Below are 14261 nucleotides of genomic sequence, written 5' to 3'. Positions count from 1 at the left end.
AGGAGTGTGGATGGGGATGTCCCCTCGGATAAGGAGTGTGGATGGGGATGTCCCCTCGGATAAGGAGTGTGGATGGGGATGTCCCCTCGGATAAGGAATGTGGATGGGGATGTCCCCTCGGATAAGGAGTGTGGATGGGGATGTCCCCTCGGCTAAGGAGTGTGGATGGGGATGTTTTAAATCCTGTCTTTGAAGCGATCAAAAAGTAAGAACAAATTCAAGGGGTAAGGGATGTTTATTTTTTATTTTTGAATCCTAACTTCAACTGTAGATATGAATATGAATAACATACTTGTTAGCTAAAAAGCTATCGCTAAGAGGAATGCGAGATCAGGTGGTCGCGTGATGACAGAGGGGATGAAAGAAAAGTTTTTGCTTATGATAGTTGCCTTCGTTTTCTTCTGCTTTTTTTATATGGTTAATTAAGTCTTTTACTTACACGAAACCGAAATCGTCTTCTTTGTGAATCGTCTTCTTTGTGAAGCAATGAAACCTATTACAACGATACGCTAATCGGCTTAAAAAAAGAAAAATCTTTAAACAGAGCTTTAATCGTCGAGGAAGGGAAAGGCTGTAATTATAAAAGGATTACGATTCACAGTTTTCACTAATGCGCCAAGCTAGCGCCAAGCTAGCGCCACCCTTATCTCTGTCAGTATTATCCCGAGGCAACTGTCTGTCTAGCTTAGCACTAATCAGAGCACAACCTCACTCGAGGAGGAACAACATGAAAAGTGTTTTTTACGTTTTTTTTTTTATCCAAGATAACTTCGAAAATAAATCTTGCGTGCGTCTATCTTCTACAATTAAGATGTTTAGCTGACGTCGTAGGGGGCGAGGGCTTCGCGACATTTACTTCCTGAATCATTGGTAAAATTACGATAAAAAGAGGCGATAATTTGGTTTCTATATTTTGTGGTCAGTATGCGAGATCTTACTTAGAATATAGATCAGATACGATATTAGGGCGGCAATCAGGCTCTGAAATGGCTATAGATTGGTAAAGTATTTTATCCGGGATTTTACAGACTTCTACCTTGCATCAATCTGTCCAGTTAGCTATGCACAAACACATTTCACAACTGTATAAAGGGACCATCTGCATAGTGAGCCATGCACTAACACACTGCACCACACAAGCTGTCCCAAGGGACCAACTGCATAGTGAGCCATGCACTAAGTCACTGCACCACACAAGCTGTACCTAGGGATCACCTGCTCAGTGAGCCATACACTAACACACTGCACCACACAAGCTGTACCTAGGGACCACTTGCACAGTGAGCCATACACCAACACACTTCACCACACAAGCTGGATCTAGGGACTACCTGCACAGTGAGCGATGCACTAACACACTGCACCACACAAGCTGTACCTAGAGATCACCTGCTCAGTGAGCCATACACTAGCACACTGCACCACACAAGCTGTACCTAGGGATCACCTGCTCAGTGAGCCATACACTAACTCACTGCACCACACAAGCTGTACCTAGGGATCACCTGCTCAGTGAGCCATACACTAACTCACTGCACCACACAAGCTGTACCTAGGGATCACCTGCTCAGTGAGCCATACACTAACACACTGCATCACACAAGCTGTACCTAGGGAATACCTGCACAGTGATCCATACACTAACACACTGCACCACACAAGCTGTACCTAAGGACCATCTGCATTCCATACTTAATTACAGCATATTTATACAAAAGCAAAGCTGTTTCGTGGTCGGGATTGTACTTTAAAAGGATCTATGCAGTACTCCGTGATGAGTGCAGAAGTCCAAGATATATTCTAAATACAACATTTTTTTTTAATTATCGTAGGGTATATAGCAATGTACAGACTTGTGCTCTTGTATTGTCTTTGATGGAATCAGAGCACCTATTTTCTCCCACGCACCCGCTTTTACTTGGGCTCCCTTATGCGCTGGAGGCTATTTCTGTAGAGCTTTGCAAGAAATACATAATATGTTGAAAACATGAGAGTCTCCTTAAAGATTCGTATCATGAGTCCCGCATTTCTCATCTCTGGAGGAAGATCTGTTCTTTCTGGACATATGATATTTCTTGGAGTAAGTGGTGATTCCAAATGATGCAAGAGAGTTTTTTCCCTTGTTGACAAGTCCACGCAAAGACCGCCGAAAGTCTTTATTGTTTGCGTAGTATACAAGGGGGTTAACAAACGAACCCGCATATTGAAGAAACTTTGCGAAATAAAAAACATTTATTATGTTATATACCGCGCAATACGATGTTCGGCAAAAGAAAAAGTAGACAAAGTCTAAGACATGGATCGGGAGCCAGGATAGAAGGAACGCAATAGTGACGACGTTCAAGAGTCGCATTAAGTGGCGTTCTTGTTGAGCGTGTCGGCGGCTGATATTCCGAACAGGACGAAACTTGACTTTGATGATAATAAGAGCGTGCGCAACCGAAAGCGCTAACATAAAACAAACAATTACCACAGTCATGAAGTAGGCGAAAGCGGCATGGTCTTCAACCCAAAGAACCCACCAAATTGCAATTGCGGCAGGGAATAACCAAAGTACGCCTAAGAGCAAAAAGTACACGTTTGAAGATGTGACACGATGCCGGAGCGGATAGCATACCGCGAAAAATCGATCGAGCGCAATAGCGACTATTGTTAGCATCGAGGCAAATCCGGACAGCATATCAACGCCCATGTAAAGAACGTAGTACACCTCTCTCCCCGCGAAGAAATTTCCTTTTTTGATGTAGGCTACTAAGTGGTAGATGTACAATGGAAGGGAGATTACACCAACGAGCTCATCCGCGACGGCAAGGTTGATCAAAAAGTAGTTGGCTTTAGATGTATTGTATCTATTCCCCAACAAAAATACTACCAGCGCAAGTGCATTGCCCAGCACTATGGCCACATCGCTCAAGCTGTACGCAATCGTCCACGAAATTAGCTGAATGTGCGAGAAGCGCATTGCGCTGGAGTTACGCAGTCCTTCCGTAGAATTGTTCGCCATTTAAAGCTTCTCTTTGTTACGCAGAATGTGGGGGTTCCGTTCTATGATGATGTATATTTGATATTGTGTGAGCGAAAGGTTGGATACTAAAGAACCGTAGCCAATAGGAAGGCGAAGTTGCACCTGTCTCAGGGAAACAAGACACTGCTTATAGTAGGGCCAGAGACGACGACGGCTTTTGCGTGCTCTTCTACAGTTAATATGCCCTACTAGGATTACCTTTATGAATCGAGTCGCATGTAAAACTCCTGCTTTCGGCTGGTCTGGTATTCATAAAAAAAATCCTTTCTTTTCAAAACCTTGTATCAACCAATCAAACACACGGGGCTGAGAAGTTCTTCGTAGCATTGAAACACTTCGCAGACTAGAAAACAATAGATGAGAACAAATCTTAAAAAGGAAATTGGGCTTGGATCCAGACTGTCATTTACACCTTCTGAAGCAAGAAAGACAATGTACCGACAACAGATCCTGAAGCGTATTTAACCAGACGTATGCCCTCCTCCTGGTCCTATCAGCCTGGCTAATCTTGATCGCCGTTTCTGACAGTTTCCTATCCATTTCAGCTCAGCCAACCGCAACAGACCATTTACTTTATTTACTCCAAGGGATCAAAGAACGCGGCGGAATTTCTATCAACGTTCGCTAATAGTCATAAGACACAAATACAGCTCGTGTAGGATAACCATTTTTTTATGAAATCCGAGTCGCAGAGTGAAGAGAATCAAGAAGTGTTCTTAGAAATTCATTACAACATCGTAAGCTGTAAAGTGAAAATTTTTCAATTTACTGACACCCTGTCATAGCTGTAAAGTGAAAACTTTTCAATTTACTGACACCCTGTCATAAGATTTTAAAGAAATGATTACAAATAAGCACACATAAAAATACACAGCAAATTTAAAAAAAAGGATACTTAAATGTGAAAAATTGTAAATATTCCAAAATAATATTTTGGAGACTACAATTAAAATAGCCATTGCTAGCAGTTTTGTGTAGTATCCTCACCTTATACAGGAGAAAATTGGCCCAAGAACAAAATTTTGAGTCAGTATTAAACATCCGACAGCCGGCTTTAGTCGATTCTTTAACTTGAGAGCAAAAATTGTATCAGGATAATTGTATAAGGATACTTAAATGTGAAAAATTGTAAATATTCCAAAATAATATTTTGGAGACTACAATTAAAATAGCCATTGCTAGTAGTTTTGTGTAGTATCCTCACCTTATACAGGAGAAAATTGGCCCAAGAACAAAATTTTGAGTCAGTATTAAACATCCGACAGCCGGCTTTAGTCGATTCTTTAACTTGAGAGCAAAAATTGTATCAACGTCGGATCAGAACTTGTCTCACGAATATCCCGGCAGTCGTATACGTGACTTTTTCTGAAAAAATATATGGCAAAAACACCAAGTGTTTATTTCTGCTCAAAGGTGATTCTATATCCCGTTACTATGAGCACAATAATTCTGCATTTTAGAACTTATTAGGACTAGGCTATCTGAGCCTCGGCATGTTCTTAGTGTGTTCTTGAAACTTGTTGGTATCTCACGCTGGTGTTTCTTATAAAAAAAAGGTTATTATATAAAAAAGTGTGAATAAACACAAAATCAGCTCATTTCTCTAATTTGTAAGCGGTCACTTCCCAATGTCCCGAACTATTGGTCACCAAAACCCTGTATTTTCACACCTTTATTTCAGCTGTTAGAAAGTGCGACAGAGTTTAACCGAGCATACAGTGACCAATATGACATAAACATTCTGCGGCGCGTTTTATTGTAAGATTATCGTACCTTTAAATCCATTGTTTTTCTCGATGGTGACCGCTTAATAGAATTACCACGTGAACACAAAAATGATCAAAGATAACTAATTCGCGTTTTAGATCTTTATTTTTATTGATTTGCTTTCCTTACAAAATCAGGCACGCCTTTATATCACCTAACCTGGCACTCCCAAAGGCTACCAATATAAATTTAATAATAATAATACGAAAATATTTGTATCTTTGTGAGTGGAGAACACTATACAGGCACGTACCAAGGGTCTTTTTTTTTTTTTGGGGGGGGGGGGGGTGCGAAATAAAAAAAGCGGACCTACTGTCCCTTTTAATTTCTAAGACACCCTATACACTTTCTTTACTGTTACTCTAAATGCTTCTGAATTCTTATCTTCTGGCCAATATTAATTTTCAAGCAGTAATCCAAGTTAATTTGAACTGATCAATCGAAGTCTGTGTCGTCTAGGTCGAAGTCTGTGTCGTCTAGGTCGAAGTCTGTGTCGTCTAGGTCGAAGTCTGTGTCGTCTAGGTCGAAGTCTGTGTAGTCTAGGTCGAAGTCTGTGTAGTCTAGGTCGAAGTCTGTGTAGTCTAGGTCGAAGTCTGTGTAGTCTAGGTCGAAGTCTGTGTAGTCTAGGTCGAAGTCTGTGTAGTCTGGGTAGAAGTCTGTGTCGTCTAGGTCGAAGTCTGTGTAGTCCAGGTCGAAGTCTGTGTAGTCTAGGTCGAAGTCTGTGTACTCTAGGTCGAAGTCTGTGTGTGTCGTAGTGGCAGTGGATAAGGGCCAATGCCGAAAGCCTCTCTTGCCCTATGCACTGTCTATTATAGGTGTGGAGGCGTCGCAGCGCACACGCGCTTTTCTGGCATTCGCAGCTTGCTTGAATTTACAAAATGCGACATATGGGGGTTCGAACACACTCCCTGCACCCCCCTGGCTCCGGGCCTGACTATGTTAGGATGAATCACTATTTCAGATGGTTAGGTTGATTTATCGGCGAATTGTGAACACATTTAAACTGTTTCTGGGGGTAAAGCTCAAATATAATGCTTAGATCGAATCACCACTTTTTATTTATTGTCTTTTTTATTGCCGAAAAATAAAACATCAAATGGACCAGCAATGGTGGTCTTTTGCCTGACAAAAAAAGTAAAAAAAAAAAACTTAATATATAGTTACTTGCATGATTATCCCCTATGGAAATGAACTGTTTGGCGGTTCATTCTTTTAACGAGATAAAAACACCAGACACCCAAAATATCGGCACTCTTTTAAAGGCAAGCCGGTCACCCCTTACCTGGCTCATATGTAAAAAAAAGTAGAAAAGAAAACACTTTAGATAAGAAACACTATATTTTCATAACCCAATATCGCTTTATCGATCAGGAAAAACTCGAGATCCCTACCAGAGATTGTCATTTTTCCCTAATTGCTTAAATCTTAACCACGGCTTATCAGCGTCGCAGGCGAAAGTTATAAAAAGCCTTTATTAGAGATTGCACTTGCACTACTCAAGTTTATTCTGTTTTTTTTTCTTGGGTAATATGGTGGAAGGTATCGAGGAAAGCATTTTCTCAACCTTGGTTTTTAGGGTTTGTTCAATTCGGTTTAGCTCTCAAAGTTATTTGCAAGTTTTCCTAAACTTGATCTGTTTTATGGTGGTTACCGTGCCCTCAACAAAAGTCACGATTAGAAGGTACGATTAGAGATCGACACGGCCCGAGTGTGCACGATATAAGAGACCAAAGAAGGAAGACGTTTTACGCTCTACTGCGCAAACCAACTCACCAAAGAAGCAAATTTGATATCATAGAATGTATTCTTAAAGTCCTGAATTTGATCAATAAAAGGATAAATAACAAGCGCGTTTTTCTTAGCGGCGTCTGCGGGCGTCATGTGCGGCGTCTATTTGACGGCGTCATGTGAGGCGTCTATATATATCTGAGGCCTCGTGTGCGGTGTTTATTTGACGGCGCCATGTGCGGCGTTTATTCGAGGGATCTATTTGATGGTGTCATGTGCGACGTCTATTTTATGGCGTCATGTGCGACGTCTTTTTGACAGCGTCTATCTGAGGGCGTCATGTGCGGCGTCTATTTGATGGCGTCATGTGCGACGTCCATTTAATGGCGTCATGTGCGACGTCTATTTTAGGGCGTCATGTGAGGCGTCTATATGAGGGTGTCATGTGCGGCGTCTATTTGATGGCGTCATGTGCGACGTCTATCTGAGGGCGTCATGTGCGACGTCTATCTGAGGGCGTCATGTGCGATCTATTTTATGGGGTCATGTGCGACGTCTGTTTGAGGGCGTCATGTGCGACGTCTATTTTAGGGCGCCATCGCTGTGTCTGTTTGAGGGCGTTATGTGCGGCGTCTATTTGAGGATAATGTAATTGTCAATTCGCAATGGAATTTGGCTCTTTTTAGTCTTTGGTGCCCAAAGGCCGAAGACTATTGTCATCGTCGAGGTCCTTGCCGTGATGTGATGCAGGTGGCGTTTGAGATCCAGGCCACACGTGTTTATATCTCCGTGTTCATAGCGTGAGCCTCCGTACGTGACCAGCCGGTAAAGTCATTCCTTTGCTATTTGATGTGAGTTTCGAGGATTTAACCGACAGACACTACAGGATCTATTGACTCGTCTATATGGGGAATAGACACAATGGAATAGCTGAAAGAAGAACAGTTCTATAGGGTTACATCTTGTAAACGGAGATACTACTTTGGCAACTGTCCCCTGTATTTAAAACAACAAAAGAAACAGAGATCACAGAAGCAGGAAAACAGAAGAAGCACAAGGTTTCGGGATACTTTTTCTGGCTAGGAGGAGCGTTTCTCAAAGCTAGCGGTAGCGACCCTGTTGTTTACGGGTTCCAGATAAACAAATTATAACTTTCAAAGTTAATGCAATAGATTGGCTAAATATTTACTGAAATTCGGTAAAAAAAAATCAAAATTTGTCGATGTCTGTAGACAACAATCCGGTGGAACTTTTCGAAAAACACTCAGGCCTGACTTACAGGCTTATACGTTGAAAAACACATTTTCATCAATATCTCGGGGACACAAGGTGCTAATAAAACCAAACTTGGCAAGTACTTTATTCACATGGATCTCAACATCTTGACAAATTTTGTTACTATGGCAACCGATTTAAGGTGGCCCAAGCGTAATTTTTCGATTTCTACATTCAATGGAAAATGGGGAATACAGAAGCATAGTGGATTTCAAATGTAAATGCATATTTTCAATCCCTATAGTAGTCTTCTTTTCATGCTGTCTTTTAAGGCTGTCCACCTACAGCATTAGCTAAAATACAAACGAAACTATGTTTCCATGGCAACGGTTCTCACGGTCACGTGACGCTGGACACGATTAAAAGACAGCATGATGTGGGGAATTTCATGGCGATTATAAATATACCATTTAAGGCTTTCTCTATTGTCGTTGTGTATTCCCCATTTTTGCTTGAATGCACAAATTGTAAATTGGTTGCCATGGCAACATACTATGAAATAGTCTTCGGAACGTTGCAAAGTTGTTTACTTTATTGGGAGCACGGTTACAGCTAAAGGTACGGTTACACGAGCAGCAACAACTTTTGTGGCGATGTTGCTCGTTTTACTACAGGCGCGCCAACTTTTGTCGCAGCAATTTTTTTGCTGCAAGTTGAAAAAGTTTTCTGCAGAAAGTAGAAGATGGTTCTATTTTTTGCAACAAAACTCGGAGATGTAGCCCGTATTACTACATCAACCTAACTTGTCTCGCAGCAAAAAGACATCAGGCATACACCAGCAGTTGCAATAAGGTTTGTGATTGGTTGAACGAAAGTCACACATCAGTGTCACGGAGGGATACGATTGCGGATCAAGAGCAAGTACCAGTTTATCCTTTGCTGCGACAAAAGTTTGTGCCCCGGTAGTAAAACGCGCAACATCGCCTTCAAAAAATTTTTGCGAATGCTGCCACAAAAGTTGTACGATTTTGCTGCTCGCATTGCAGTGCCTTAACTGTCAAATCATTTGATAGAGATGAAACCTGATTGGCTGGTAGGGAATCCGCTAAAATGATTTTAGCCGTGATTGGCCCACCTCTTTCCGGGCAGTAGAATGGCACAAAATAGCTTGGCCACAAAAAGTTTATGTGGCCCTGCCTTGCAAACATATATGATTACAACTCGACACAACTTGAAAATGGCTCGATTAAAGCGAATTGAATATTTCAACTTGCCTGTGTGCAGGCTTTACTGAGTCGAAACAGGGACGAAACATCTAATTAGCAAATAGATATGTTTTTTATGTGCCTCTGTGCTTTACTTGATGATATCAAAGATATCATCATTTGATTAAAACAAGTGATCTATTGGGAATGGCGCGCGCTGTTTGGCTAGATAGCGAAACGCGCGCGTTTTAAGCTAAATCTCGAGCTCCCATTACGGGGCCTAGAGTTTGCTGTTTTGCGTCATGGATGTAGAATTACATGCAAACCGTCTACGAATAACCTGATTGCTTAACCAACTCAGTCAAAGTACCGAAGACTACTGTACCAGACTCGTACCCAGTCGCCAAAATGAGAAGGAACTAAGAAGGAATAAGGGAAACATAATTAATGCGCGGGTTGCCTGTGACGATTAATTAGGCGCGCTCTGCCGTGTGGGTTGCCTGTGGTCAAGCGCGCCTAATTAATCGTCACAGGCAACCCGTGCATTAATTATGTTTCCCTTATTCCTTCTTAGTTTCTTCTCATTTTGGCGACTGGGTACGAGTCTGCTACTGTACCCATAGGGAACATATTTTTCTCTGCGTCCGTGACATTCTTTCTGTCATATATGTCATATGACCCTGCCCACGTTAATAGTATGAACAACAACTGACAACTTTTATATAGACTCAGCCTAGGAAATAATAACAACAAGGACAACGAATTATTTTAAGCATTTCTCCTTTGCTCGATAACAATACAAAATAAAGTGGAAACAATCTGCAAGTTTGCGGTGCTGACGCGTCGAACTCCTAAGACCGAATCAGATTTTCTTTAGTTTACTTTAGTGTTCCAATACACTAAAAAAAGCATAAATGTCAGTGTGAAACTACATCACTTGAAATCTTATGATGATGACTTCGCCATTTATTTGTCTTCTCTTCTATCATTTTTAGCGTGTTGGGTATTATTAGTTTTGTTAGATTTTAAAACTCTGCTTTTTTTTTTTAGCGGTTTTATTTCAAGCTGTTAAGAATAGCTTTCTAAATTTAGGTGGCCGAAAGTTTCCCTTATACATAACAAAGATAATGTTATAAAAATTTCTCTGCGGAAGATTGATAGAGACAAGTGTTTTTGCGACAACTGGGATATAGCATAAAAAAAGCTTCTGTTTTTAATGCTAAAAAAATAGTCTACGGGCCTGAACAAGGTCAAGTGATCTTGATACAAATTCTAACCCTGTTTATCTCCCGTTCACGCCGCAGACACCTGACAGGCAACAGTAGCCGTGACCTCCTTCGCTTCACCTGACAGATTTCATTCTCTTGAAGTCCTGTTGCTTAAGGTCAAACATAAGCGTGAAACAGCGAGCGACGAATATATGTGAAAGAGGGAGCCTGTGAAAATCTTCTTATTTGAAAGAAAAGAAAAAGAAAGAAAAAACAGTGAAAAGGCATACATTGAGCAGGTATGATTGTTATCAAGTCCAGTTTCTTGAGGCAAGAGCCGTTTATTTTCTTTTTCTTTCTGTACATTTGATGCGCCCGCAACACGGGAAGGGAGGGGTTAGCCTAATGCGCGCTGTTAAAAATGTACATAAAAATATCACCATAACAATGTTCGAATAACATGATTTTCGATTGGAAAATTAAATAGTTTCCAATCACTTTGAAATTTTAAGGCTTCAAAAAGCTTTAGCTAATTAGATAGCAGATTTTTATTCAAACAAGTTGAAAATGGGGGTCACAGCTAGTACTTGCGAGTTGCGCGTGAAATCATCACATGCTCTGAGGGGGTGTCAGGTCTTAAACGGAGTCGGAGTCGCAGCCGTCTTTGCTCGGTTGAGGTTCATAGACCATACAGTCCCATTAGGGACTGTGCAGTAATTACAAGGATGGGGGAGCCTTTAAAAATTACGAAGAATCACCCCCTCCCTCCTACAGTCTACCTATACTTGCTTCCTGATGCATGCTACTCTTCCTGATTGCTGATGCTACTTCGGCATGAGGATAAACATCAGCACCTCATCATAGCTTAGTTCGACAAAATCGGCAAATGTCCAGGCGAATAGGGAAAATCAAGAGAAACAACAAGGTTAATTTTGCCGATAAGGGCTGAGGGATATAGAGCATATCGGTCCTTAATGAAAATTCAAAGAGGTTCTCTTGCGTCGACTCTGTGTTTAAAGGGAAAGCTGACATATTTATCCATTTGTTGATAAATCTGGATACAAAACAAACATTTTGATGTCAATTTAGGTAAGCCCAGTCCCCTCTTAATCGAAAACATTTAGGTTGACTCCCCCTGATAATTATTGCACGTAATTCAATACACAAAGTTTTTTGATATAAGAACGTTAATTTTCTGTTGAGGCTGGGCTGTTCTAATTTTCGGAGCATTTTAAGGCTGAAAATGTTCATAACGATGTTCTTAAATTCTGTGTGTATAAAGATATAATACCCAATGAATTCAGGCGCGTACTCAGGATTGGCTGAAGGGGTGTGCGCAGTCATAGGTATCATATAGCCTACCTGTAGGCTTTGATAGTTTTTCCGGCACGAAAACCCCGAAAACACGGAATTCGCATAACCCGGCCGCCATTTGATAATATTATTCAAGATGGCGGGGGGATATGCGAACTCCGTGTTTTCGGGGTTTTCGTGCCGGAAAAAAACTATCAAAACCTACAGGCAGGCTAGGTATCATATGGAAAAAGCATAGTATTAGCAAATTCCTTAATAAAGAAATTACCCAATTTTGGCTGCCAAGAAGGAGGGGGGGGTGCACGCGCACCCTATGTGCACCCCCTGTGTACTCGGCCTGGAATTAGGAAGAGGATTACAGGAATGATCAATAACAATAATAATCAAATAGCTATTATGAAAACGATTTGATTTGAAAACGCATCAGATTAACACGGATCGTAAATGTTGGTTTTGTGGAGGTAGAAAAACCGGAGAACCCGGAGAAAATCGGAGCAAAGGCGAGACCAGCTAAACTTAAATCACGTCGGAACCGGGAATCGAACCCAGAATTCAGGGGTGATAGGCACAGACGCTACAGAGCGACGCTCTGCCAACTACGCTTCCCTGGGTAATATTTTGCTATCTGAGCCTCGGCAGTCCTTAGCACGTTTTAAAAATACGATGAAATCTGAGGCTGTTCTTATAAAAAGGTTCTTATAAGATAATAGGAAAAATAACAGTAGACCTCTGGAAAGAGCCGTGACCTTTCAGTAAAAATGAAAATACTTGGGAGGGCTGTGGAATTTCATCAAATTGAGGCTCAAACGGGCGTGCGCGTTTCTTCTTCCCTCAAAAGGCAAATAAACACAGAACACACAAGACAGCAAAATCTTATTATTTTTAATAATTCATAACATTTCCGACAAAATATGCCCGCTTAAGCCTCTCTTTAGTGAAGACATATAGACCTCTCACATAGCTCAATTGCGTATCCTTCGAAGTATTCTAGAGCGACAAAATAATGCGACTTTATGAGCTAGAGATTTCGAATAATCATGCAATGCCGGGGCGGCATATCAAAACTAACAAACCACCCACTTGCAATACTCCCCCGGTGAAAAAATAGAACTCCCTTTTACATAATTCACCATAACTTTAGTTGCTTGGTAACCGAACGCGACCTGCCATCTTTTGCTTGTGTTAGTGGCTTTTGTTACGTCATTATAATATTTCCCAAGCACCTATCACACTTATCAGTACCGATTTCCGAGAGGGACTAATTTTCTTTCATATTCTAAAAAAAAGCCACACATTTATTACTTCGATAACCTCTTTAAATCCAAGGAAAATAAAAATTAGTTCGAGTTGTCGGAAAAATTACAAATTACAAGCGTATCATTGATGGTACTTATTGCTCTTAAAGAAATTTTCGTTTGCCAAAAAAAAATGAAATACCAAGAAAATTTAGCCAATAACTGTCGTTTTCATTTTTTTGGTTACCGCTGCTCGGGAGCGTCATATACTTTATAAATTCGAATTAAAGAGTATGACGGTGATTTTGAACGAATTTGGTCGATTGATAAGGTGTTCAAAAAGAAACTCCGTTTTTTCGGTACCAGGCCCCCAAAACGACAACATCTTCCAAGGGGTTGATTGGACGAGCTGGCGCCCGTTTCTCCAAATACCCGAGAATTCTCCGGCCCGAAAACTTTATTTTGCATTTTTGCTCAAAATTTCGCATGTTCTCATTTTGGAGATCCGCTTTCATGTTTTAGAACAGTTTGAAATTCCACTTGGTTCCTATTCTAAATGATTATGCTCAATAGGGCTATTTTCGAAGTTTGTTGAAGCCATGAAAAAGTTACCCGAAAAGTCTCGGGTGACTGCGAGGTCCCGAGAACTTTCTTAATAATTAAGCCTGTGAATTTTGGGCCCGAGAAGTTCGGGAAGGATCAAAATCTATAAATCTATAAAGAGGATCACCCTCCACATGAATCTTTGAGGTAAAATATGATGTTTGACGATATTTCAACACATTCAGATACCATAAATTCTATAGGAATTAGCCAGCGTTTCCAATCGGGCCCGAGAATTCTCGGGTGTTTCGAGAAACGAGCCCCTGGCTTCAGCTGGCTTCTACACTTCTCGGTTGATTAGGAGCGAAAAGTACACTCTTACTTTTTCTTGCGCCGGTTGTTTAGTTTCAGCATAGCTTCTGTTGTTAGCGTCCCCTGTGATGACTCATAGGCAAGTTGTTTACGGGGTTTACGATTACAATGCAGCTATGTTAGGCCTGTTTCATCATTTCCCGTTTGGCAAGCTCTTCTGAGGTGCTGAGAATTAATACACAGAGTTCAAGACCAGGACTGTGTATAACAGTAATGGCAAAGTGCCCTAGCCCAACAAAAGCATTCCAAAAGGACCAAGTTGGCAAATAACGCTAAGAGGGTCACGCGCTCAAAATGAGTGCCTTATATAAAACGTAATTATGGAAACACTAAGTTTTGAATATAACAACGCCGTTAAAAATCGTGCACTTGATTAGACCATAGATATGACGAACTGACATATACCAAACATACCGCTGGCGCACCTATTATAAACGCCATAAACGGTTTTACATAGAAGGGGGCGTGAGGCATCGATTTTTACGGGTCAAGAAAAAAGACCCCTTTTTCGGAAGTGAGGGACAATAATAGCGTACATCCATTGTTTTGTGAAAAGCATTGTAGATTTTGATGAAAGATGGGAATTATAACAATCGGGTGCTCATAATAACGGATTAGTAACACGCGCATAAAAGCTATAGTAAACAAA

General features: G+C 41.0%; 1 protein-coding gene across 1 annotated transcript; it reads right to left on the bottom strand.

Annotated features, from left to right (window-relative positions):
- Positions 1-216: 216 nt before the first annotated feature.
- Positions 217-3753, bottom strand: LOC5522279 (substance-K receptor). The gene has a single exon (XM_001641989.3). It carries the CDS (start codon positions 3002-3004, stop codon positions 2000-2002), a length of 1005 nt encoding a protein of 334 aa, XP_001642039.2. The 5' UTR covers positions 3005-3753; the 3' UTR covers positions 217-1999.
- Positions 3754-14261: the final 10508 nt, after the last annotated feature.

Source organism: Nematostella vectensis, chromosome 3, assembly GCF_932526225.1.
Source record: "Nematostella vectensis chromosome 3, jaNemVect1.1, whole genome shotgun sequence".
Lineage (NCBI taxonomy): Eukaryota > Metazoa > Cnidaria > Anthozoa > Actiniaria > Edwardsiidae > Nematostella > Nematostella vectensis.
Note: the sequence above shows the minus strand (reverse complement) of the source record. Positions and strands in the feature narration are given on the sequence as shown.

What these genes read in the sequence shown, in the direction of transcription:
- LOC5522279 (XM_001641989.3), bottom strand. Translation starts at nt 3,004, where the DNA reads ATGGCGAACAATTCTACGGAAGGACTGCGTAACTCCAGCGCAATGCGC.